This window comes from Narcine bancroftii, chromosome 10 (assembly GCF_036971445.1).
Source record: "Narcine bancroftii isolate sNarBan1 chromosome 10, sNarBan1.hap1, whole genome shotgun sequence".
Lineage (NCBI taxonomy): Eukaryota > Metazoa > Chordata > Chondrichthyes > Torpediniformes > Narcinidae > Narcine > Narcine bancroftii.
Genome location: NC_091478.1, coordinates 77,013,972 through 77,039,716, shown reverse-complemented (window position 1 = coordinate 77,039,716; position 25,745 = coordinate 77,013,972). Strand labels below are relative to the sequence as shown.

General features: G+C 40.8%; 1 protein-coding gene across 2 annotated transcripts in view; it reads left to right on the top strand.

Annotated features, from left to right (window-relative positions):
• Positions 1-2,653: 2,653 nt before the first annotated feature.
• edc4 (enhancer of mRNA decapping 4) overlaps positions 2,654-25,745 on the top strand; it is a 64,715-nt gene continuing 41,623 nt past the window's right edge. For both annotated transcript variants that reach the window (XM_069901462.1, XM_069901461.1), the window contains exons 1-11: positions 2,654-2,839; positions 9,919-10,075; positions 11,666-11,774; positions 12,962-13,061; positions 13,942-14,128; positions 15,909-16,053; positions 16,406-16,510; positions 18,950-19,059; positions 20,142-20,225; positions 22,863-22,958; positions 24,362-24,461. In XM_069901462.1, the coding sequence (XP_069757563.1) occupies positions 2,746-2,839; positions 9,919-10,075; positions 11,666-11,774; positions 12,962-13,061; positions 13,942-14,128; positions 15,909-16,053; positions 16,406-16,510; positions 18,950-19,059; positions 20,142-20,225; positions 22,863-22,958; positions 24,362-24,461 (1,287 nt within the window). In that variant the 5' untranslated portion in view covers positions 2,654-2,745. The remainder of the gene's footprint in view (positions 2,840-9,918; positions 10,076-11,665; positions 11,775-12,961; positions 13,062-13,941; positions 14,129-15,908; positions 16,054-16,405; positions 16,511-18,949; positions 19,060-20,141; positions 20,226-22,862; positions 22,959-24,361; positions 24,462-25,745) is intronic.

Here is a 25,745-nt window from a genome sequence, read left to right as displayed (position 1 = left end):
ATAACATTTCTAAAACATAAAATATTTCCATTACTCTCCTATCTAAAAATCCTTTAACCCCATTATCCCCTCCCCTTCCTGAGTTGCCCTTTGTCCCTTGTTGGGCAACCACATCTCCCCTCTCCATTTGGATTTGCGAAATCACTCGCAAACGTCAACTGATTTCGCAGTGACCGTAGTTCTTCCCCACCCAGCCCCCCCCGAAAAGACTTTAATCTTCATATATAACAAAGGTCACTCTCTTAATTCCCTCCTTACTTTTTCTCTTCCCTTACTTTCCCATATTAATTCTTATCTATACTCTATATTTTTTTCTAAATATACATACCCATATGTACACACATATATACCCATACATATAGTTCGTGGTCATTTTTGCTCTCGTTACATGTCTTCATCTCTCTGTCTGTTTTGTAGTTGTTCTGCAAATTTTCGTGCTTCCTCCGGATTCGAGAATAGTCTGCTTTGCTGCCCTGGAATAACTATTTTAAGTACCGCTGGGTACTTTAGCATAAATTTATATCCTTTTTTCCATAGGATCACTTTTGCTGTATTAAACTCCTTCCTCTTCTTCAGGAGTTCAATACTTATATCTGGATAGAAAAAATTTTTTTGACCTTTGTATTCCAGTGGTTTTTTGTCTTCTCTTATTTTCTTCATTGCTTTCTCCAATATATTTTCTCTTGTTGTATATCTTAGGAATTTTACTAGAATGGATCTTGGTTTTTGTTGTGGTTTAGGGGCTAATGTTCTATGTGCCCTTTCTATTTCAATTTCTTCCTGTAATTCTGGTCTTCCTAGGACCCTGGGGATCCAATCTTTTATAAATTCTCTCATATTCTTGCCTTCTTCATCTTCCTTAAGGCCCACTATCTTTATATTATTTCTTCTATTATAATTTTCCATTATATCTATCTTCTGAGCTAACAGCTCTTGTGTCTCTTTAACTTTTTTATTAGATTCTTCTAATTTCTTTTTTAAGTCATCTACTTCCATTTCTATGGGTGTTTCTTGTTCTTCCACCTTGTCCACTCTTTTTCACATCTCTAATCTATTCATTTTTTCTTCTGTACTTTTTATTCTTCTTTTTATTTCACTAAATTCTTGTGATTGCCATTCTTTTATTGATTCCATATATTCTTTAAAAAAAATATCCATTGTCTTGCCCTTCCCTTCATCTTCCATTTCTCTGTGTTCTTCTTCTTTTTCCTCTGGGTTGGTCATCTGCTGTTTCTTTGATTTCTTTTTACTCTCTTCTTTCTTGTTCTCGTTATTTTCTATGTTCTCCTCTTGTTGTTGTGTTGTGGCTGTCATTCTCAGCTGTGGAGATTGACTCCTCAGCTGGTCCCCCCTCCCATCAATGTTTTTTTTGTCTTGCGCATCGCGCAGGTTGTGCACTTTTGCTTGGCTCCGCGAGCCATTTTTGTAGTCCCGAGCTCGGGGCTTCAACTGACCTGAGGGAGCGGGCTTCTCTCTCCACAGCGGGCCTCCTCGGACAGGTAAGGCCTTCACCTTCTTCTTCCGACATCTTTTCTTCTTCTCTTCTTCCCGTTGCTTTCGACTTTTCTTTCTTCGCTGCCATTTTCTTCCCACCTTTATTTTCACTGTATTTTAATTTTCGTGTTTGTGCCTTTGTGTTTTCTCTTCTTTTTTAACTTTTCCGGAGAGGGCTGGAGTTCCCCGACCGGCCACTACTCCATCATGTGTCTCCTCAATAAAGAACATTCAACCGCACACCACCCCCACCCGACTGCCGCACACCGTCCACGAATTGCAGAGCCTGATGCCAATCTCTCTCTCCACACTCAGATCACAAGGTCATTCTCACCCCCAAATGACCCTCCTCAATTGGTCACGGTCCAAACCTCAGCCCGTTTACCTGATCCCTACTAAAACAACCTCAACTTCCAACCCAATTTCCAAAGCAACTCTGGTAACTCAGATCATGAGCCTGAATACTGACTGCATTCTTGACATCAACTCAGTTAGAAAGTTCACTCTGGTCTCAAACCACAATTAACCTTTACTTTAATCACCAATAGAGACCAAATAATACATCAACCCCTTTGAAGCCAGCTGTTGTCCTTCACCCTGCTCTTGATCAATCTTATTGCAAGCCCTGTACTTATGTGCAAGCTGATATTTTGTTCCAACACACTTAAAATAATCCTCACCTACCACCTTGTGTGCACAGTAGAGCCATACCTCATTGCCCAACTCAAGACAGTGTCCCACATGATCACCTGACCCTTGTTCTCTCCGAGGATCTTTCCTGGAACATCATGAACAAAGCCTCTACTTCCTCAGGAGTTTGTGGAGGAGCTAGTGGAGCTGTTCAAGTGAACCGGTACGGACTTGAGGGGCCGACATGGCCTGTTTCCGTGCTGTAAACGGTTATATGGTTATGCCGGCTTGCTCTGTGAAAGGTCGCACCGACCCGGCTTTACTTGGTTCAGTGTGAACCACCCGCATCTGGCTTTCAACACGGTAAAAAGGAGGGGGGGGGGGGGATAAGAGTCCTAAATGGTTGAGTTTATGTACCAAAGATGAACTTTATCTTTGCCCTAGGAAGTACACGGTTTGACCTGCAGAGTTTGCTGCGGGGTGAGAATCACATCCCGAGCCGTGACTGTGGCCGGATAAGCCAGGTTCCCGGGGAGGGCGAGGGGGGAACGGGGACGCGGTTGCACCGGAAGGGATGCTTTTAGCCGTGGCGCTGCTGCTGCTTGCCGAGCCACCACCGCCATGGCTTCACCACCACCGACTTCCACCTCCAAGATGGACATCCAGAACGCTACGCAGCACCTCCGCGACATACTCAAGCTGGACCGGGTGGCCGGTAAGGGGCGGCGGGGACTCTCCCTCAGAGCCCGGGCCTCGGGGATACAGTGACCCCGCCCGGGAATCGCCCGCGGGAGGGGACGGGTTCGCCCGCGGGAGAGAGGGTGTTGGTTTTCCCAATGGGGGGGAGGGGGTGATTTTCCCAATGGGGGGGGAGGGGGGGATTTTCCCAAGGGGGGGAGGGGGGAGAGTTTTCCCATATGGGGGGGGAGGGGGGAGAGTTTTCCCATATGGGGGGGGGAGGGGGGAGAGTTTTCCCAATGGGGGGAGGGGAATAGATTTTCCCAATGGGGGGGAGGGGGGAGATTTTCCCAATGGGGGGGAGGGGGGGAGATTTTCTGAGAGGGGGGGAGATTTTCCCAATGGGGGGAGGGGGGGAGATTTTCCCAATGGGGGGGAGGGGGGGGAGATTTTCCCAATGGGGGGGAGGGGGGGAGATTTTCCCAATGGGGGGGAGGGGGGGAGATTTTCCCAATGGGGGGGAGGGGGGGAGATTTTCCCAATGGGGGGGAGGGGGGGAGATTTTCCCAATGGGGGGGAGGGGGGGAGGGGGGGAGATTTTCCCAAAGGGGGGGAGGGGGGATTTTCTCGCGGCCGTGGAGTGGAAAACGGGGCGGGCGAGGCAGTACAGGAAGCAGAACCCCCGGGTCTGAGGGGAGGTGATGGCCCCGGTCTTCTCATTCCTTGCGATTGAAATTTCTGCCTTGGATACTTGTTAAATGCAATAATTACCTCTTTGTGCCATTAATTGCTGCCCCACCCTGAAGAGTCTTGTTTTTACTGATTCTAGTAAAATCAGTCCTTTCCTAGAATATCATATAATTGTAACAATTTATTCAGTAACGCCACCCACTGACTTGAAAACAGAAAAACTCAGGTCAAGCATTGTACCCTTATCCATTCTTTGGCTTTGCTTCGCGGACGAAGATTTATGCAGGGGTAAATGTCCACGTCGTTGGTGACCTTATAGAGCAAAGATAAAGATACATAACCAACGTTTTGGGCTTTTAGCCTTCACCAAGGTGTGAGCAAAATGGACAGGTGCAGCTCAAGTCTGAAGTGTTGGTTATGTATTTTTAAAATCTTTGCGACCTGTGAGTTTCTCCAGCATTGTGGTTTTACTTCAGCCATGGTGTCTGCACACCATGTTTTACTTCCTTCACCCTGTGTACCTCAGGCACGGGAAACATTCTTCCGGCAGCAGGTCTGTCAAGTTGTTTAACAATTTTTTTTTTTGTTTTGATTTGATTTCTGCTCACTTTTATAAACTCCAGAGAATACAATTCCGAGCCTTGTGTGACAAACTTGCTATCCCTGGAACCAGTCTGGTGAATCTGTGCATTTCCTCAATCCTATTGTAGGTGTTGAAATTAAAACTGCACCATTTTCCAAATGCAGTCCCACTGCAACCCTATATTAATTGTCAGAACAATTTCTTGTTCCAGTAATAGAAGCCTTTTCACTGAGTGCACCTGCTGATCTATATGGTCCACATGGTCTTTGAACTTTAGCAATAACCAATTAATCAGTTTAAAAAATTCTGAGTTTTCTGTTGGTGCACCAAAATGGATAATTTTATATTTTGCACACTGTATTACATCTGCTATGTTTATCCTCACTCACTTATCTGGTCCATATCCCTCTGAAGACACTTTCCACCCTTTTCCACGCTCACACTCTGGCCCAGTTCATCATCACTTAGAAATATGAATTTGTTTTCCTCTAACAATAGTGATTTGTGTATAAGTGGGGCCGAAGCATCTGCTAACTGAGAGGATCTATTTATTTTACTCTGTTCTTTCTGTCTGGTAACCAATTCTTCATCGTCATTTATATTTCATGTGCTGCAAACTCTTTTATCCGACAAGATTTTGCAGTACCATTGGATATAATATGCACGATAGGGTAAATTAACTGAATGTTGAATTGAAGTAAATAGGTGGGTCAGATGTAAAGGTTAATCATGGCAGTTTGGAAAGGTGAGAGAAATGTTTGCACTGCATTTCTGATTTGTTGAAAAGCTGGAGTTATGAAACATTCCTCAAACTTGTGTGTGAAATATGTGCACAAGCTTTGTATTCTTGTCATTCATGAATATCCCTCTACATGAACAGTAAGTCCTTGAATAATAGTTTTGTTAGAATGAGAAAAAAAACCTCACTAGATTTTGTTATTGTTTGGGTTTGAACTAAATGCTGATAGGTGCTGCCTTTTATAATTATTGATTCTCAAGCATTTATTCCTTGATTTATCCCGGTGGCAATGAGTGCTAAACATGCACTGTGCACCCCTGCTGACTGTGGCCACCAATCAGAAAAAGTGTAACATTAGACACATTTAGAAGGGTTAAAGAGATTTGACAATGGACAGTGAGCTGTGGATATTGGAAGAGCTCTTGGTCTGCAACCAACAACTGTACAAACAATTCACAGTAATGCCAAAAAATTTAAAGCTAGTGTTTGAAGTGTAACCCCTTTAGATGCTACAAAATTAACTCCGAGTAGAAGCACCATGATGGAAAATGTGGAAAGATTTTTGCATTTCTGGATGGAACACATGCATCAGCGAAATTCCATGTTCGCTAATGGCCGTACAAACATGAAAGCTTTAAGTTGATTTGAAGAACGAAAGAAACAACAGGGTTCTTGTGCTGAAAGTGAATGAAATTTGAACAGTCCCAGCAACACCACAACCATCAACACCACCTATTACTCCACTCCAACCTGAGGCAACACCAGGTCCCTCAAGAATTTCTTGAGACACTCCCACCCTCTCCTTCTGTGCTCTTCAGTGGCGATGATCACTGCAGGATACCAGTCACCTCCCTCCCCAGAGCAGCCATCACCACTATGACCGGCGTCACTCACAGATTCACCAACGTAGATTGATTAAATACTTTTTATATGTTTTTATTATTCTTAAATGTCTGATAGCACACCTTTAATATTAGATGTTAATTATTTAGATGTTTGGTGATTTTTTTTTCTGACCAGAAATAAACTGTAGGAACTTAACTCTTTGTCATTGATCTGATTGTAAAATCTGTTTTGTTTAACATAATTTGACTTAAAGTAGCACTTTGCAAGAACGTATCAACAAAGTTAAGTGAGGACCTGCTGATTTTCTAATAAATTCCTAATCCAGATTTTCTGAGCTCCTATATGTGCATAGTGAAACATGACAACAGATGGTGAGGAACTTAGCAGGTCAGGCTGCATCTATAGAAGGCAATTGATGGTCAATGTTTTGGACTGAAACCCTTAATCAGGAATAGGGTGAGGGGGAGGAGCACAGGTTTACAGGTGATGGATGAATACAGGTTGGAGGGGAGTAGAAATTGGGGGGAAAAAAGGCAGGAAATTATTTGTTTAATTTCCTCATTCGGTTTGTGTATAAAATGGTGAATCTGGAGATGATGACTATCAAATTCTTTTTTCATCAAACTTCATTTCTAATAAAATTTCAATACCTTGCATGCACACCTTCTGTGTGAAAACTTTGCTACATGTTCCTTTACTATAGCCTGTTTCCGTGCTGTAAACAGTTATATGGTTATTTAGTGCCTTCAAATTGGCAGTTTTGCAGTGTCTTTTGTTGTTACTTGAGGTCAAAAGTGAACGCACTGTGCCACTGCTCTGTCTGCTTTACATGATTTCTAGTATGATGCATTCATTAATTCAACCAGACCAACACCTGAATTTGCTCATTCCCCCATCTGATGTGAACATTCCTTGAATAAAAGGCTAATTTTAATTTCAATTTAGAGATAGATCACAGTCCTTCCAGCCCATGAGCCCAAATACACCAACTAAGCTACAAATGGCAGACGTTTTTTTTAAGAGGGTGGGAGGAAACCCACACAGACATGGGGAGAATGTGTAAACTCCTTGCAGACAGTACTGGATTTGAACCCTAGTACCTGGTGTTGTAACAGTGTTGTGCTAACCATGCTGGAAATCTGCCAACATTCCCATTACTATATTAGATAGCATATAAGACCCATTTTTTGGAGAAAAAATGGCTTAAAAATATCCCCCAAGAATTATATGTGAAGTTGAAATTAGGGTGATAATGGTGAGTAATGCCGACAGTGACCATCGTCGCTCTGTTCCTCACTAACATCACCGCCATCTGTGGTTGGGGGCTGGTGGCGGGCTGTCAGTGGGGAGGGGGGAGCAGGGTGGTGAGATCAGTGTGGGAGCTGGTGACTGCCCCATTCCACAGGCTGCTGGGAGAGAACAAGCAGTGGGACCAGCATGGGGACTGACAGCGGGATACTGGAAAAGCACAGGGCAGTGGGACCAGGGTGGAGACCGACAACAGCAGTTTTATAAAATGTTTTCTATTGTAAATTAGAGCCGTATTATTAAAAAGATTTTTCCTTTTTTCCTAGTTGCATGTTTTTTCTGCTATACTGTAGCTACATATTTTATTAACATTAAATGCTTACCCATAAATACACTAAAAAAAATTCTTAACGTTCCCTGCAGAAATAGCAGGGGTGGGGGACATCTTGTATGCTGTCAAATACGGTGGGTCCCTGATTAAACAAGGGATCCCTCTGTTTCACCATTATTCAGCAGAGCAGTGCAAATGAAATTTGTCTTTCTACATAAAGTAATGCTAACATCTTGTGACGATGAAAATTGCAGTTCCAGCTAATGAAGTTATGGAATCTTGGCTGTCTGGTTACACACAGGTGCCTAACCTTTTTATCTGGGATTCTGAACACCAGCAATCTCCAAAAACTTGCACTTTTTTTGGTAGATGACATCTGCTCATCAAATATGCTTTTTGCACTGCTGCTATGTAATGGGAATTTCTTGGAAAATTCCCACAAATGTGTAAAAGGTTTCAAGCAGGAATTAGAAACTAATTCCCAAATGGATTTTTTCCTGAGGAAATCCTACACATATTTTTGGTCTGCCTGCAGTTTAAACTAAACTGCAGGCTGTCCACAACAGTACGCTAATGAATACACCCAACCACCTTGCTGCTAGCTTCCTCTGATTGTCCGTGCCTCCCTCTCCCCCCCCCCCCCCCCCCCTGCCATCTAACTCCCAACATGGCAGCAGGGATGCAATGCAACTAGGCCCAGAGTTCACCGAGTGCAGCACTGGCTCGTGGCGAAGGCTCAATGTGGGAACAATGGCTCTCTTTGTTACCCATAATCCTCCTCACAGCTGGAACTGCTCTACCAGCACCAGGAATGTGCAGAGCTGTACTCCCGCATTGAGCCAGCCACTGCCTGCTTCTCTCCCACTGGATGTTTGGGGACTTGGGGGGGGGGGGGGGGGGGGAAGAGTCTCTCTTTGAATATGGAGAATACTTACACATCATTTTTAAAACTCAGTTATATTTGGAGCCAACTTTAATGGTAAGAGAGCTGCACAGTCCCCTATGGACCTTATAGAAGTCTTTAAAAAGAGTTTATTCTGAAGCGATGTTTGAACTGTAATATGCGTACACCGCATTTGCACTATTTGAGATGTCTGTGTCTGAACCAGTTGGTCACGGTTTGGTACGCTAATTCCCCCTTCAAAAGTGACTGTTCCTTTGGCCACGGTGGAATATGTGCTCATTCTCCTTACAGAGAGAAATCAGACAAATTGTCTATTACACGAGGCCACTTCAGCACAGTATCCCTTCAAAGAGATGCTTGTCCAAGTGTTGCTTTTTTAAAATGGCCACAGATCAGAATACTGTTTCTTTAACATGTTGGTCACATGGTCTCTGCACCTGCATTTTCCAGGACTACTTCCTCTTTCTTCGGAAGTAGCGAATTTGAGGACCTGCTGTCCCCAGTTTGTCAGCCCACGATCAATCTCCAAAGTTTGCAGGTTGATCTGTTCTCTTAAAGTGACAGTACCACTCAAAAGAAAATGAACTGGGAGCACCTAATATAACCCCTTTTAATCTGTTTTTTCTACCAAAAGGAATCTGGCAACATCAGGAGGTTGTTAGTAACAGTCTTCTAAGTAAGCTGGAGTTGAAAAAGTGAGAAGACACAAATAAGCTATCAGATGCAAAATATTGCAGATATTGGGAATGAAGTGAATTTTTGACTTATTTTTTTCATTGAAACAGTTTTTTTCCCAATCTCTGCCTCATTTTCTCATCCATGAGCTGATGATATTTTTGATGTGCAATTGTTCATTGCTCACTTTATCAACTTAACCTCTTGCAGACAAGAGAAAGCCTGCAGACACTTTTGATTGTAGTTTCATATACGAAAGTGGTGGAGAAACTCTGATCACACAATATTTATAGGAAGCAAAGATTTATCGCCTTCATTTTGGATCTGAGCCTTTTGTCAAGGTATGAGCAAAAACCAGACAGGCACCTGAGTAAAAAGGTGGGGGGAAGAGGAAAGAAGGAGCAAGGGGAGGTGCAAGGGCCAACAGATAAGAGTCGTAGGTGGACATAGGAAGGAGGACAGAGGAGAAAAATACAGAGAAGTGATAGTGGGAGGAGCTAGCTCTCTGAATAGAGAGAAAGAAGGGGGTGGGGAGCTGAAGGTGGGGAAAAGAGACAGGAATGAGAGAGAGGGGGAGGAGCCTAATGGTAACTGGTGAAGTCACTGTTGATGCCATTTGTTTGGAGAATGGCCTTTTGGAATATTAGGTGTTGTTCCTTCAGTTTATGGATGGCCATGGTTTGAGAGTGCATGAGGCCATGGACATGCATGTTACTGTGAGAATGGGGCATAGAATTGAAATAGTGGCCCCTGGATGTCCCTGTTATTGCAGTGGACAGAGCAAAGGTGCTCAACAAAATGATCTCCCAATTTGCATCCAGTCTCTCCAATGCAGAGTATTTTGTCCGTTTTTTTTTCCATATCTACTATCAATCCTATCCTTGATTTCAAAATTACCATAAAATAATTTCACTATATTCATATTTGTGTCCTTTGCAAACATAGATATTATCTTTCAGATCCCATTCCTTGATCATTCTTGAATAAACCACGATCTCTTCTTGAAGTATTTGTAAGGATAAATATTTTGTTTTCACTTTTCACAAGTAGTTAGATGCTCAGTACGTTTCAGTTGTTATATTTTTGCTTGCCCTTGCTAGAGTCAAAGGTTGATGCCCAAAAGAAAACTACATCCTATAATGGAGAACTGAATGGATTGCTGGTTCCAGATCCTGTTGCAGCTGGAGATGGACCTGTTCTCAGAGAGTCAGGCAACACAAATGTACCTATTTTGACCCTACAAGAAAATCAAGAGATGTGAGTTTGTGTAGCATTTTTACATTTTGTGTAAAATCAAGAAGTATGGAGTTTATTGTTGGGGTCTAATATATATTTGTGCACGTGTGTCTGTTCTCCATGCAGATCAATATGGAGCACTCTTGTATAATGTCCAAGGAGGTTCAGTCAGGGTAACATTTGATGCTGAATGTCATGACCACATTAAATTTCATCATATGACCTTAAAGATTAAATTCAAAGTTCAAAAGCGTTTTTTGACCAGCTTGCGCTGACTTGCATTACTGTTTACTATAATTGTGGTAACATTTGACGTTGAATGACATGACTACATAGAATTTAACCTTTAAGGTCGTGTGAAGTTCAAAACAAAATTGAACTTGCACCAGAACTTGCAGTCCTGTGCATCAATGTATATCCAGTACGATATGGGCTCAAAAAAAGCAAAGCAACACTGGCAGAAGCTCTTCACAAGGCTGTAGAGTTGGACAAAGGAGAAGGCAAGAGACAGCAGGGGAACATCAGTCTCGCCTTACTGTTGATGCTTCCAGACATGCAAGGAGCAGGCAGCAGGAAACAGAACAGTGACACCAGACCTGCCTCAGTGCTCAGGCCTCCAGACAAATGAGGAGCAGGCAGCAAGAAACAGAAAAAATATATTTATGCAGAATTACCATGAAGTATTTTGGGTATTTTGTTTCAAACATGTAGTCAATAACTGGGTGTTTTATTTCCCGGGCAATGCTGGGTATCCTGCTGCTATTTTCTCCATTATTTCCCTCTTCTCCCATCAAAATTGGAAGAGATGTATAAGACACATAATTGGTAATTTGCTAATAACCTGTTTGTTACCAAGGTGTTTTTATTTGTCAAAAACCAAATTGCTCGGGGAACTTAGTGGGAACAGCAGCATTTGTTGGGATAAGAGGAATTGCCGATGATTCATATTGATACCCTGGATTGGGTTAAGAATGGAGAGATAAGATAGCCGTTATGAAGAGGAAAGGGGACAAGTGAGACAGAGGCCAGTTATGATAGATGAATAGAGGAGGGGTGAAAGGACAATAGGCATAGGTGCAAATGAAGGAGACTGGTAGGTGGGTGAAAGGTGGAAGCAGACAAAAGAAAAAAAAGGAGGTGGAGCTGAGAGATGAGGGGGAAGGGGAGGATGAAGGTAGAGCTAGCTTCTGGAGGGTGATAGATGGGAGCCCAGAAGCAAGCATTGCTGTAACCTGATAAGTAGGGAAGTGATAATGGGAGAGGTGAAGGGCAGGTGGAACCAAATGGGGGAGGCGATCCAGTGGGGGGGAAACAATGTTAGGGTGGATGGAGGGGAATGGAAATGGGTGATGGGGTGCTGATTGGGGGGGCAGAACTGGTGGATCGAAGGGAGAGAAAGAGGTAACTTGGGACATAAGGTTTTGTTTTTGTGTACATCTGGTTTTAGTGCTTTGCTGATTCCTACTGAGGAATAATCTTGTCATTGTTCACAAACTCTTTTCATGTGGAAAGAGAATGAAATTGCCATCCTGGAAAATTTTCCTGGATTTCTTCATGTACTGCACTAGTGTACTACTTTAGTTTTAAAACCAATTGTCTCCCATTTCCCAGATACCTCTCTGGTGATGACAGTTCAAACTGTATTATATCTGCCAAAGAAGTGGAAATTGTAGCGAGCAATGGCTCCAATGTCAGTAATAAAGCTAGGGGAAGCAACAAGGTAATACAGACTATTCTTAAAGGGCACTAAATGTTAATACTGTTTTTTGTATGCTATTTAATTAGAAGTTTTAAATGCATTTAAAAACCTAATGAATAATGCTTGGGTTATTGTTCTTTTAAGTTTGGAATAAAGCTCTCAGAATAAATGTGGTAATATTGCTTATTTAGTACCAATCTGTCAGTCAGATTCCATACAGCAAACAGATTAGAGCCTCAATATTTTGTGCTGCTTGACTTGGGTATCTCCTCCATATCTCAACTTTTCAACATCTGTGCTTTCCTTTGTCTCTTTGACCAAGCTCTTTCAATCTGGGTTGATTTTCATTTTTAGTGAAACTATTTGGCCAAATAAAATGTGGGAACTAACATTCATATTACCATCACTTTAAAATGTAAAAACTTCATGTCCTTAATTTAATGGGATTTTTTAGGATTACACTGGACAATTTTTTTTCCCTCCAAAAGATTCACTTCCTGAAAAGAAATTGAGGATTGTGATAGCCAACTGCAAGCTGAACATAAAGAATATTTCAGATTTGCTGTAACAAAAGAAAGTTGGAGAAACATTAAATATACTAAATTCAATTAAATTTAATCGCAGAATGATGCTGACACATTGTGTTACTTCAACTGACCTAAAAATGTTTTTGCCACTGATTTTTGTCTGTACTCCGCACCTGATGCCTCTCATGTCAGTGTCCAACAAGAGTCGGCTAGCATTGATAGATTCCAGGAACCTTTCACCGTGTTCATCACTGACCGCACCAAGATTAGCGGGGAAGAAATGCAAGTGTGAATGCAGAAAAATACTTTTCACTGACATGTTACACTTCACGGTTTTGTATGCAGAGTAGACAAAACATGACAGGAAATCACACAAATGGGTTGTATCTTTATAAAAAAAAAGCAGTACATGATATGAAAATTTTAAGGTGCTTTTTGTGATCAGCAGTCCAAATTCCATAAAATACACCCAAAATTGTTCAGGAAGGAAAAGCTTCATTGTCCCTTCAAATCAAGATATGCAAATCTGTACATTTTTCATTTTTTGTGCAGGACTGGACAGTGAGTTAAATTCTCTTGGTTGTCAATCTGAAGGACCAGGATAAGAAAAATATAATTGTCAGCTGGATTGAGCAATAAGAGGCTGTTATTCTTGTAAATAAGCAATGTTTTTTCTTTTAGGTAAAAATACAACCTGTTGCAAAATATGAATGGGAGCAGAAATATTACTATGGCAACCTTATAGCAGTGTCCAATCAGTATTTAGCATATACTATTCGAGGTGAGCATCTTTCATGATTGCACAAAGCAAACTGTTTTATTGAAAACCCTGCAGTATTTAAAGAGCTTCTGATTACGTGGATCTATTTTAGTGGAAATATTTGTTTATCAACTAAAATCTGAATCATCTGAGAACAAGTAGGTGCCCTTTTAAACTAAAAAGTTTTCGTTGTATTATCACTATCTGCAAAGCATTGGTGTTGGTTAGAACTTATGTAAGTGGGTAACCTATTCATTTTCTAAAGAATTCAATGAACATTTAATTCTGATCTTTGTAATTTACAAACATCTATATTCAAGTAATTTTTGGCAATAGATGAAATATTGAGGTTTGGAATAATATGCAAGACTTTCCAGTCTGTTAGAATCTGTAGTGTGTTTTAAACTTGACATTGAATAACGTAATTCCTGTCTTTCATTGTCTTTGTAGCTGACAGCTACAAGCTATGGCTCTGCAGAGTCTATAGCACAGGAGAAGTTATAGCTGCATTTTCAGCTCAGAAAGAACAAGCTGTTCCCATAAAGAACAACACAAATCCCAGTTGGGTGTAGTTAACACTGAGCTTTATTGGGTTCACAGCCCTGCTTTTATTCTCAAGCTGAGGGGGTGTGGTCAAAACCCTCTCGGCACTGATGCGCTTTCCCTGATAGGCCAGTTAAGCTCTTTTGGTTGGCCAATTGGAGGGCAGCACTGTGGGCCTCGTGCAGCCTGCTGGATTGTCACGTTCATCCTTCATTTTGTGAGACCCTGTGGGAAAACTGCAAAGGGCCGCCACATCTCTATAATTTTATAAATGACAAATTTAAAAATTCAAAAATGCATGATTTAATTTGTACAATTAAACAGAGGATTACAACATTTTTTCTTTCTCTCCTCTCAGGGCCTAATGGTGTTGGTATGGTACGGGTATTGAGTATTGGTATGGCGGAGCGGACGTTGTTGAAAGGATTTACTGGTGGTATTGCTGATCTGGGTTTTGCACACCTCAACTCTAACCAGCTGGCATGCATTGATGAGGCAGGCAACCTTTTTGTGTGGCAGCTGAATGAAGAAAATGGAAAAATACAGTATCCTCTCCATTTAGTATTCTTAAAAACTTGATCACTGTAATTGCAAAAGTAAAAGAATTAATGCTAAAATTAGATGCATTCCTGTAGAGATATTTTACATCTAGAAAGTTTAATTATGGAAAAACATTGAGCTGTTAATTAATTTTTTTCTGATGGTACGTATATTTGTAGAGGCTGATGAAGAATGGAAATCTGAATGTGTACAGAAACAATGAAAATGACAATTGAAAAGTGAAATTCCAGTTTTCAGAAGTGTTTGGGAGCATGGAGTAGGTCATGCTACTCCATTTAAACTTTTCTAAGAACTGTAGTTAATTGCTGAAGGGCCTACCAAGTATCCCAGGCTTTTTCTGGTGATCTTGTTGATCGCTTGTTGTTAAGTCCCATGTTTTGTTAAGTTGATTGCTCTCAATTTAGATGGCTATGATAGAATCTTTCCACATTAAAGAACAGAGGAGATGGGGAGGTGAGAAATAACCATTTTCCACTTTGGCTTGTATAGTATTAAAACAAAATTGGAAGCAGAAATCAAAAGCAAAATTTAATTCAAGCAAACCAGCCCTAGGTGCTGCTGAGTTGTGAGTGGAGATGCACAAAGACCAGACCAAGTGAAATCAATAGATTTCTTTCTCCTTCATCCTTTCTCTCCAGGTCCAGTTCCTTCCTACTTGTATCATTGCACTTCTGATGCCCGCTGTAATTTTGGCAGCTCCCATTACCTTGTTCCAAACTGGTTCATCTTAACCAAAGATGAACCAATCCTTTACATCACTATTCTGCACTGTTTGAGGGGGCTCCTCAGCTTCTTCCTTAAACAGGTTCTTAACCAGAGCTGATCTCCATTAAGTCATTCACTCACACTTTTGCTTTGCTGCACTCTCTTCATCATTTGGACCCGCACGGTTAGCAAAACACTGATACAGCGCCAGCAATCAGGATGGGATTTGAATCCTGCGCTGTCCATAAGGAGTTTGTACATTTTCCCTGTGTATGCTTGGATTTTCCTTGGTGGCTCCGGTTTCCTTCCACCGTTCAAAACGTACTGGGAGTGATAGGTCAATTGGATGTAATTGGGCGGAATGGGCTTGTGAGCTGTAAGGGCCTGTTACCGTGTCGTATGTCTAAATTTAAAGATCAAAGATTACCCAATGGGAATTTATGTGGGTCCCAGCTATGCTTATCTTTTTTAGGATGCATTCTCACCTTCAATCATTTCCAATACATTGAAGTGTCTTTTGGTGCTGCTTTCTGCATTCATACAAAACTTGATAATTTTTTACTTTAGCTGCCACTTCCCATCTGCTCTCTCTTTTGGCATTTCTGGCTCTTTCCCCTTTATCAATTGTTCTATCGCTGCCTAAGTGACAGGTTAATAACAAACATATTCAAAAGACTTCAACCCTAATTTTTTCCACACTGCGCCCTGCAAGGAAAATAATTGCAGGTGATTTTTTTTTCGCACAATACATTAATTAGAATTAGGCAAGGATCTAGTCCTCTGCTGAATGACTAAGAAGAGGTTTTGGGAAATGATGCTGTGGTAAATAGATCTGTAGGCATTTTGAGGAGAATTAAGAGGGCTAATTATTACAGTTCACAATGAATGGAATGGTAGATTAGTAATTACAACAGAAAATGTTGGTGTTACTGACCAGATCTGGTAGTTGTGAAATTCATATTTGCAAGGTCTGTGATAACTTGAGTTCTTAGTAGAATGAAATTTTAAGTCTGCTCAATGCTTCTGTGATTTGAGTTGATTCCTATACTAAATGTTCAGGGAAAAAATTATTGTGCACATTAAGAGACCAGATGGAACACCTTTAAATGCAAACAGGAGAATCATCTGGTGCCCCTTTATTCCAGAGGAAAATGAGGAAAACAACGAAGGAAGTCAAACACTTGCTGTTTTGCATGAAGATAGGGTAAGGTGGATGGTAATATTCTAAAATTGGTCAGTTTTTTTTTTAAACAAATTAATTTTTTCTCATTTTTGCTCACAGCTAATATGTTGTTAAAGATGTGTTAAAAATAGCTTTGCTTCCTTGGCTATCTGTTTTTTAACTTTAGAATATAAGGTTTTGTTATCTCTTTACCAGAGAAGTTTTCCTGGTATTACAACAAATAAGATATAATACTTCTTCGACTTCTAATTGCTCAGTATTTCATTTCATTAACTAGCTAAAGGGAAAATAAGATTGCTATTGCTCCTGGTTGATGAGTAGATTAGTTCTTTTTTTTTCATTGAAGTTCTAATAAACTTGTGACTTAATGCAGGCTGAAGTCTGGGATCTGGATATTCTAAGAAACAGCAATAACACATGGCCTGTTGAGGCAATGGATATGAAGGAAGGCTTTATAATTGTGAAGGGACATACAGATGTAAGTAAATCATTAAATGAAAATACTAAAACAATAAATTGAGTATGGAGTCATTTATACCATATTAATTTTTTCCATCAAAAAGAATTGTTGATTTTCTACCTAGATCTAAGAAAATACCAGCTAGAGCTATAGGGTGGAGGATTATTTAGTTAGCATGGTAAGTTTGCAGATGACACCAAAATTGGTGGTATAGTGGACTTGAAGAGGGTTATCTTGGACAGGATCGAGATGAAGTGAGAAAGTGGGCAGATGGAATTTAACTTTGACAAAGGTGCATTGTTGCACTTTAGTAGGTAAAACCTGGACATAAATTGCACGGTGAATGGCTGGACCCTGGTGAGTGTTGTAGAACAGAGAGGTTTGGTGAAAGGGCATTTTATCATGGTCGCCTTCATTGGTCAGGACCTAAATAAACAACAGCAAATTCTTCCAATTTTGGGTAACCTTCGATTCTATCTAGTTCCACCATTTTCATCTCTTTACTTCCATTCTTTTCTCTCGTTGCCCCCACCCACCCCCCCATCTCTATCTCATTGCTCCAGTATCCTAATCATCTCTCTGGCTTCTCGTCTTTTTTTCCTCTTTGATATTCTTGCCATCACCTCTTATTGACTGCCCATTTCTTCCCATGGAAGCTGTCTGACCCGTTGAGTAACTTCAGCTTCTCATTGACTATTCAGTGTGCTTATTGAAGAAAAATATTGGGCAGGGCCACACCACAGAATTGTTTCTGCACACCTGGCAGTTTGGCACCCCTGACGCTGTAGCAGTCCTTCAGTCCTGCACCAGAATAGATTACTGTAATCTAGTTAAGTTTATCATCATCCAATTGCACAAGTACAACCCAACAAAAGAGCGTTCTCTGGGCCTTGATGCAAATTACACAGACACACAAAACATACAGACAAAAAATATGCATATACAGGATAAGTATTTATATACACAAATAAATATTGTTTCATAAATATGAGAGTTTTGGATGGTTATTGTGAGTAGTTCCTTTGGTCGTTCAGCATTCTCACTGCCTGTGGGAAGAAGCTGTCCCTCAGCCTGGTGGTGCTGGCTTTGATACTCATGCATCACTTTCCTGACAGGAGCAGCTGAAAGATGTGTGCAGAGTAGTAGGGGTCCTTAATGATTTTGTGCATCCTCTTCAGACAATGATCCTTATAGATTTGGGGTGGGGGAGGGATATTCATGTGATCCTCTCTGCCACTCTTATGGTCTTGTGGATTGACCTCCAATCCATTTCTCTGCAGCAACTGTGCCACACTGTGAAGCAGCCGGCCAAAATGCTCTCGATAGAGCACCTTAAAAGGTTGACATGCAGTGTTGGAGGATGTTTGTTTAAGACATGAAAACAGGTTTTGTTGCCATCTGAGATACCGTGGAATTAAAACACATTGGATTTTATCAACCAGCCAACATTTGTTTCAAAGAATGATCATTGTATTCCTCTCTGGGGAAAATTGTAGTGAGAAAAATTAACTACCAGGTTTGATTTGGAGAAGTGGTGATGCTTCAAAAGTACTGGTTCAGAGACACTTATTCCTCAGTTATTCCTTTAAATTTGGGATTGAACATCTGCTCCATTCAATAATTGCCAAACTGCTTGGAGTATTATGGACATTATTTTTCCAGATCCAAACGGTTTGGAAAATGATAATTTCTGGAATTATTCCTTTTATTTTTCTTGCTTTGATCTGCAACACATTTTTCTCCTCCTTCTCCCCCCCCCAAAAAAAACCCCAACAGTTTTGCTTGTGCATCGTGGTCATCTTTAAATTGACTTCCTTGGGGGATGTGGGTGTAGGGGGGTGTGGGTGTAGGGGGGTGTGGGTGTAGGGGGGTGTGGGTGTAGGGGGGTGTGGGTGTAGGGGGGTGTGGGTGTAGGGGGGTGTGGGTGTAGGGGGGTGTGGGTGTAGGGGGGTGTGGGTGTAGGGGGGTGTGGGTGTAGGGGGGTGTGGGTGTAGGGGGTGTGGGTGTAGGGGGGTGTGGGTGTAGGGGGGTGTGGGTGTAGGGGGGTGTGGGTGTAGGGGGGTGTGGGTGTAGGGGGGTGTGGGTGTAGGGGGGTGTGGGTGTAGGGGGAGACATCAAGGATTAAAACTGATGTGTCCACTTTTGTAACTTGAAATACTTTGAAAATCCCTTTAATTCCTTTTTATTTAATGACTTGGTGATTAGATATGGAATTTTATTGAACTGCTGTTAAATGATTTTTTTGTTCAAGTTTTGCACATCTATCACAGAATTGATTGCCGACAATTTTATTACAGAGAGATTCCTTAATGATAACAAAATCAGTTGAGTGCTTTTCTTCCCATTTTAATTGTGCATCTGGTATCAATTGTTTAAAAGTTATCAAAGCTTTGAAAATGTACTAATATTTGTAATGAATGTAATCAGGTGTGGCTAGCATTTCACTTTTTTTTTCAGAGGATTTGTGAAGGTGCCTTATCACCAGATGGAACAGTTCTTGCAACTGCAAGCCATGATGGTTATGTAAAGTTTTGGCAGATCTACATAGAGGGGCAAGATCAGCCAAGGTATGGATATTTAATCTTGGTGAATGATCAGAATGTTTCTAATTTCTAAGTAGTAAATAAAAGTTGTGTCACCACGCTTTGAAGAATTGAGAGTGATTGATTTAAACCTGCGCCTGTTTCTCAGGGCAGGAATAGCGAACAGCGGGGGATATATGAACACAAATTTGAAGTTAATGAACTAATCCTGATGAGGTGACGGCATTTTTTTCTTTGCAATGGAAAAATGCAACTTCCAAAGGAGGAAGTGTGTAACTCAGATGGCAAAAATAACATTGTGCTTTCAAAAACTAAAAGGTTTTAGAGAAAATTGTAATTTCTATCTTCAGAATTCTTAATGTCGTCCTCTTAGCTCTGAGCTTTTCAGAATTACTTGTATTTTCAAGAAGCTGAACTTTTCCTTTGACTTTAACTTCTGCAGTCAAGGTTTCAGGGTTCACAGTCCTTCAACAGAATTGGGAAAAAAATATGTACTTGTGTCTGGGGGGAAAAAATGTACTTATGTCTGAGAAAAGGTAGAGGTGGGGTGGTGGAATGTGTTGAGTAAAATAAATGAATTTCTGTGATGTGGAGAGTGGAAATGACTTGATGGGGGGGGGCAGTTATCATCACTGTGCTTCTTGGTCTATGTCTTGATCTTGAGGTCTGTGAAGTGCCAAGCAGGCTAGATTTTTGTGAGAGAGTCAAGAAAAAAAAATGAGCCAATGAGATTTTTAAAAAATCAGCAGGTCAGACACCATCTGTGGAAAGGGAAACCATTAATGTTTTCAATAAGGAGCCTTTTGGACCAGAGAGAGTAGAACACATTAGATCAGATAGCATTGAAGATGGGGGAAAGTGATGGATGGAACAAAGGGAAAATTTGTTTGACAAGGTGAGATCATGCAATGGGTTGGATTCGTTTAAGTTTCCTCTTGTAGTTGAGATGAAAATACAATTTTGGTATGCATGTCAAATAAGAGGTCAGTAAGAATTGTCCTTCATTCACTCACTAATTGTTCAATTGGTCAAGTAATACAGCTTTTATATCTGAATTTGTTTGATCGCTAATGAATTTCCTAATTACTTTTCTCTGAACTTTTCAGGTGTCTTCATGAATGGAAGCCCCATGATGGTAGACCATTATCTTGTCTTCTCTTTTGTGACAATCACATAAAGCAGGATCCAGAGTAAGTTCATACAGGAGCATTGTATCTTTAAATGCATGCATTCCACTTGATAGGAATGAGGCCTTTTCTGTGTCATGTTCAAGTGTGCCTAAGGAAATGTTCTGCATGAATCTAATTTCCTTTGAAATTGGCGATCCTTTAGGTGCATGAAAAGTTTAATCTTTTAAACTCTCTTTGCTCTGAGGTAACAAATGTTATAGCAGGGTTTTTCTGCTTGTACTCGAATCTGTTTTGAAATGGGAGAGGCCTTAAATATTCTGGACCTTTACTTTTCTCATCTGTTTATGGCTGGATTTTTGTGACTATGGACAGGATAAGTGTGCGTGGAAGACTTTAGATTCACTATTTCAAAATTTTTTTTCCCCTCTTCTCATTTCCATTTTCTAGATCTGTAGATTAGGAAGTGTTTGAAAACAGGTTAGAGTACTTTCCTGTATTACCCTACTTCCCTGCAACTCTTAAATGGAGAAGATTGTGGCATTTGGTCAACTCCCTCCTTGTTGATGAGATTGGGAATTTTAATTTGGGGAATCCAGGGTATGGACATGGGTTCTTTCATTCAGTGTTGGACCTTCACTGAGTTCTCTCAATTTGGCAGCTTTTGAACCAAATGTCAAAGCAGCTTTGATTTCCTTACACCGAATAAAAATTTGGGATGAAGGAGTGTTTTTTTTTAAAAGCAAGCCCAAATGTTCAGTCCAAAAGTATGTAATCAAAAATGGTTATATGGTTAAGGCTATACTAAAATGGTATGTACTAATTGGACTAATGGTCAGGCTCCATAATTATTTTTCCTGTGTGATATTTAGTAAAGATTAGTTTGTAAATTGGGATATGCTAGTTTTTTCCCCCAAAAAATCTCTTCGTTGATTGAGAAGGCTCTTTTTTTAAAAATCTTGGAGTTCTAGAAAGCCCTGTTCTGCTTTTTTTTTGCCAACATTATCTGAAGTAGTTCATGACAATACAAAGGCTGTGAATAACTAGCAGATTAGAGAACAGAGACCTAGCTCATTGAGGTTCAAAGGTGAAATTCTGTGTAATATTTCCTGTAATCATGAAAATTAACATTTGTTGAATTGGTGTCTTGAGCAGATATTGTAAGTTCTTTTTTATCTTCGCATACCTTGTAATCTGATATGGGATTTTTAAAAATCAAAGTAGTTTTAAAAATAAAATTAGGACCTCAAATTGTTTAAATGATGAATAGTTGAATATGGAGTTGCACACAAAAGTGCAGGCAGAAACTCAGTAGGTCACACAGCATCTATTGGAACTGAAGGATAACCAATGTTTTGGGCCTGAAGGTATGAGGCAGGTTGCTGAATTAAAAAGTTAGGGGGAAAGGGCAGTGGGAGGAGTACAGGCCAATAGGTAAGTGATTTCCAGAACATTGGAGATGTCCTTCAGAAAAAGTGGCATCCCCTCTATTGCCATCAACTCAGTCCTGAGCTGTATCTTTGACATTTCCCACACATTTTCCCTGCCCTCCTTCACCCCAGATGCAAAAAGGACAGGATTCTCCTTGACCTCACTACCACCCCACCAATCTCCACATCCCACCCACTATCCTCCGCAATTTCCGTCACCCCAAAGTGATCCCTCCTCTCTATTCCGCTTTCCGCAAGGACCTCTCTCTCGGGTACCCCTCGACCATTTTTTAAATTCCTTCCCACTAATCGTCCACATGTGACTGCAAGAAATGCTCCACTTGCAGTCATACCTCCACTCTCAACACCATTCGGGGGCCCCAAACAATCTTTCCAAGTGAAGCGACACTTCACTTGTGAATCTTCAGGGATCATCTTCTGGATCCTTCTCTACATCAGAGAGACTGGACACAGACTGTAAGATTGTTTTCTTGATTATCTCTCTGCTGAAATAACAGGGACATTCCACACATTATACCCACACTGGCATGACTATCTATGACCTCATGCACTGCCAAACTGAGGCTAGCCTCAAGTAGGAGGAATACCATCTAATATCCTGTCTGGGCACTCCAACCAAACAGCATTAACACTGACCTCCAGTTCTGTTAAATCCCTCCCCTGAGCATCTCCCTTTCCCATCCCTCGGACTCCTTTCCTCCAGCTTCCCTTCCCTCCATTCAGAGAGCTACCCTCCCCCTATAATTTCTCCTTTTTGTTTTTCTACCCTCGCACCCATATCCATCTATGACCTGTTAGCCTGTACTCCTTCCCCGCCCCTTCCTTCCTCTTCCTCTACCTTTTTATTCATACATCTGCCTGCTTTTTGTTCATACCTTGTCGAGATATTGGTTATCCTTCCTATAGACGTGGCGTGGCTTACTGAGTTTCTCCATACTTTTATGTATTCCACCATAATCACAGCACCTGAATGCTTTCCTGTTTGAGTGGATGCAGAGTTGACCTGCTTATGACATTTCTGCTTATTGACGAAGAAGAGGTTTTTTTTAAGTAAAGCTGAATGAAGAGATCATGAATTGATTAATGATTGGAAAAAAAAGTAATATTGCAGACAAACTGCTTCAACTGCTTTTTGTCTGTTATGGTAAAAGGTACTGTCTATTTTTCATGTTATTTGTATACTGCTAATTCTGGTTTGGTCTGCAGCTAATGGCTTGTTTTCTTTCTCTCTTTCCCCATGACTTTACAGAGTCCCTTTCTGGCGTTTTTTGATCACTGGAGCAGATCAGAATAGGGAGTTGAAGATGTGGTGTACAGTGTCATGGACATGTTTACAAACGATCAGGTACAAAATTAACGTAGAACAGTTGAAATAATGTGTATGTGTTGGCTTTCAGTAGCCAATTTAAATTGTTAATGCAGACTTCATCCATTTCCTAAATAAGTAAAATTGTGAATACATTGTAACTTAAATGCCATAATATCTTAATTTAGTTTAAAAAAATCTCTCAAATTCTGTTCATTAAGATTGTAGCATGTTGTAACCTGAGAGATGGATATTTGTAATTTATTGATAATTGGCTATTGACGAAACACGCTGGAGTACTGCAAATGTTTGCCAGCGATATTGAGACTAGCTTTGTGTTGAGGATTATTTTCTGTTGCACTTTTTTTGTTCCTACTTCTACAGTAGTTTTCAGTTTTTCAATGTAGTAATAAAGTCAAATGTTCAGGCATAAGGGTTATGTAGCTGCAAATAATTCTGGGCTTTGTCTGGGACAAGAGGACTTCGGACCTTTTGTGAGAGGATATGTTTGTGTATGGAGGTGGAAGGGATCTTCACATTGACTGTGAGAGGAGAGGCATCTGCGCCCTCCTCCCATGCCCCCTCCCCCTTGCCCTCGCCCCCAAGCCGCCACCTCCACCAAATATCCTTTCAGAGGGGTTGTAGAAATTCATCTGGAGGACAATCCCAGGGACTGTTTGTGCAGTCTCCTACCACTTGAAGGTGAGATGAGACCTCAGGAGCCTAGGCAGGAGGGGGCACTTCGGGTTCCTGGGCAGGATCAGTGACAGCGGTGGGGAGGTGTCATGGTTAAGCTGCTGGGCTGCTTAAAGTAATTTCTTGTTTGTCTGAAAAATCCTGTTAACCGATAACGGTCTGGTCCCAAGCGTTTCGGATAGTCAGAAATGTACTGTATAAGAATAGGTTGTGCTAGAGCCCTGATGTATGTATTTTAAAAAGCTGTTACTTTCAGGGCCACATAGTTGATGATAAAAGGTGGGATTGGGCTGGGTTGCCTTTTTTTGTGACTGATAAACTACTAATCCTAAATTTTCTGGGGGGGAAAAATTGGGGATAGAATTATTTTATGAAAAGTAGCTTGGGTTACCTTCTGTTTTTATTTGTCTGACAGAGGTACATTTCAACTTTTTTTATAACAGTTAATAAGCCAGGTTTTCTCCCCTTTTGTGACCAGCTTCCACCATGTTGATGGAAAACTTCACTGTAGCATTAATGGGTTTTTTTGTCACCTCTACCTAAATTTTCAGCTTGATCTTGAGGCCCCGCTTCACCTTGGTTGTTACTGTAATGCAGAGAGATTTGCCTTTTTTTAAAAAAAAAATTGGTCTCTTTTTTCCTTCACTTTCTTTCTTCTCTGAGATGTTTTTTTTCCCGCAACAATCACGTAAAATGATACATGATGGAAAATTGTATCACTTTGATTTTTGTCTATTATGCTTTAGGTTCATGCCGGACTCTTTTAATGCCAATGTGCAGCCAAGTCTGAAAGCTAGCTTGGATCTTTCTGCAGAATACCTCATCCTCAGTGATGTTCAGAGAAAAGTGAGTTTCTTCAGATCTCTTGCAATGAATCTCTGCATGAATTCCATTGCCATGGATCAATTACAATTGTTCTCACACAATTTAAATTAAGGATAATTAATCAGGATTTATTGTCATGAACAAGCCATGAAATTTGGTGTTTTGTGGTGGCAAACATACATTATAACCATCTTTTTTTAAAAAAAAAAGAAATAATAACATTAACAGAGCACAAAAAGTAAGGCAGTGTCTTTGGTTCACTGATTATTCAGGAATCTGATGGGGAAGAAGCTGTCCTTGTGCTGCTGAGTGCTCGTCTTTAGATTCCTGTACCTCTTCACTGTGGTAACAGTGAAGAGGGCATGGCCTGGGTGGTGGAGGTCTTTGAGGATAGAGGCTACTTTTTTAAGACATCGCCTCATGTAGTTATCCTCGATGGAGTGAAGTCTGGTGCCTGTGATGTCGCAGGCCGAGTTAACAACCCTCTCCACAGTACACCTGTAGAAGTTTACAAGAATCTTTGGTGACATACTGAATCTCTTAAGACACCTCACAAAGTATAGCCGCTGGCAAGCCTTCTTTGTGATTGCATCAACATGGAGGCTCCAGGACAGATCCTCGGAGATGATGACACCCATGAATTTGAAGTTCTTAACCCTCTCCCCTACTGAGCCCTCAATGAGGACTGGGTCATGTTCTCCTGACTTCTTCCTGAAGTCTCCTTGGTTTTATTGACGTTGAGTGCAAGGTTGTTGTTGTTACATCACTCAACAAGCTGATCTATCTCCTCCTGTACACTTCTCATTGCAGTTTGTGATTCTGGTAGATGGCATTGGAATTGTGCCTGGCCACAGTTATGGGTGTATAATGAATAGAGCAGTGGGCTAAGCAGGCATCCTTGGGGTGCACCTGTGATGATAACTAGTGAGAAGAAGACATTCTTTCCAATTTATACTGTGGTCTTCGATGAGGAAGTCGAGGATCCAGTTGCAGAGTGGGGTAACTATGTGAAAACTCAGTTTTCTCCTTGTCAAATCAAATTTCACCTTCTCACTGGTCCTACATAAATAGAAAATGGCAGCCTCATGGAATCAAATATATTTTGAATAAATGATGTAAATAAACCTATGCAACATTAATTGCATGGATAATTGTGATTTACTTCAAATGTATTTAATTGTAATTTATTGTCTTTCAATTGAAACATTGTTTTTTAGCATGAGAGTTTAAGTGCTTGTACATGTCAAAGAAATTGCCAAGCATTCAATAACAATGAGCCTGGGACCTTGCAGTTCTGTCCATAGA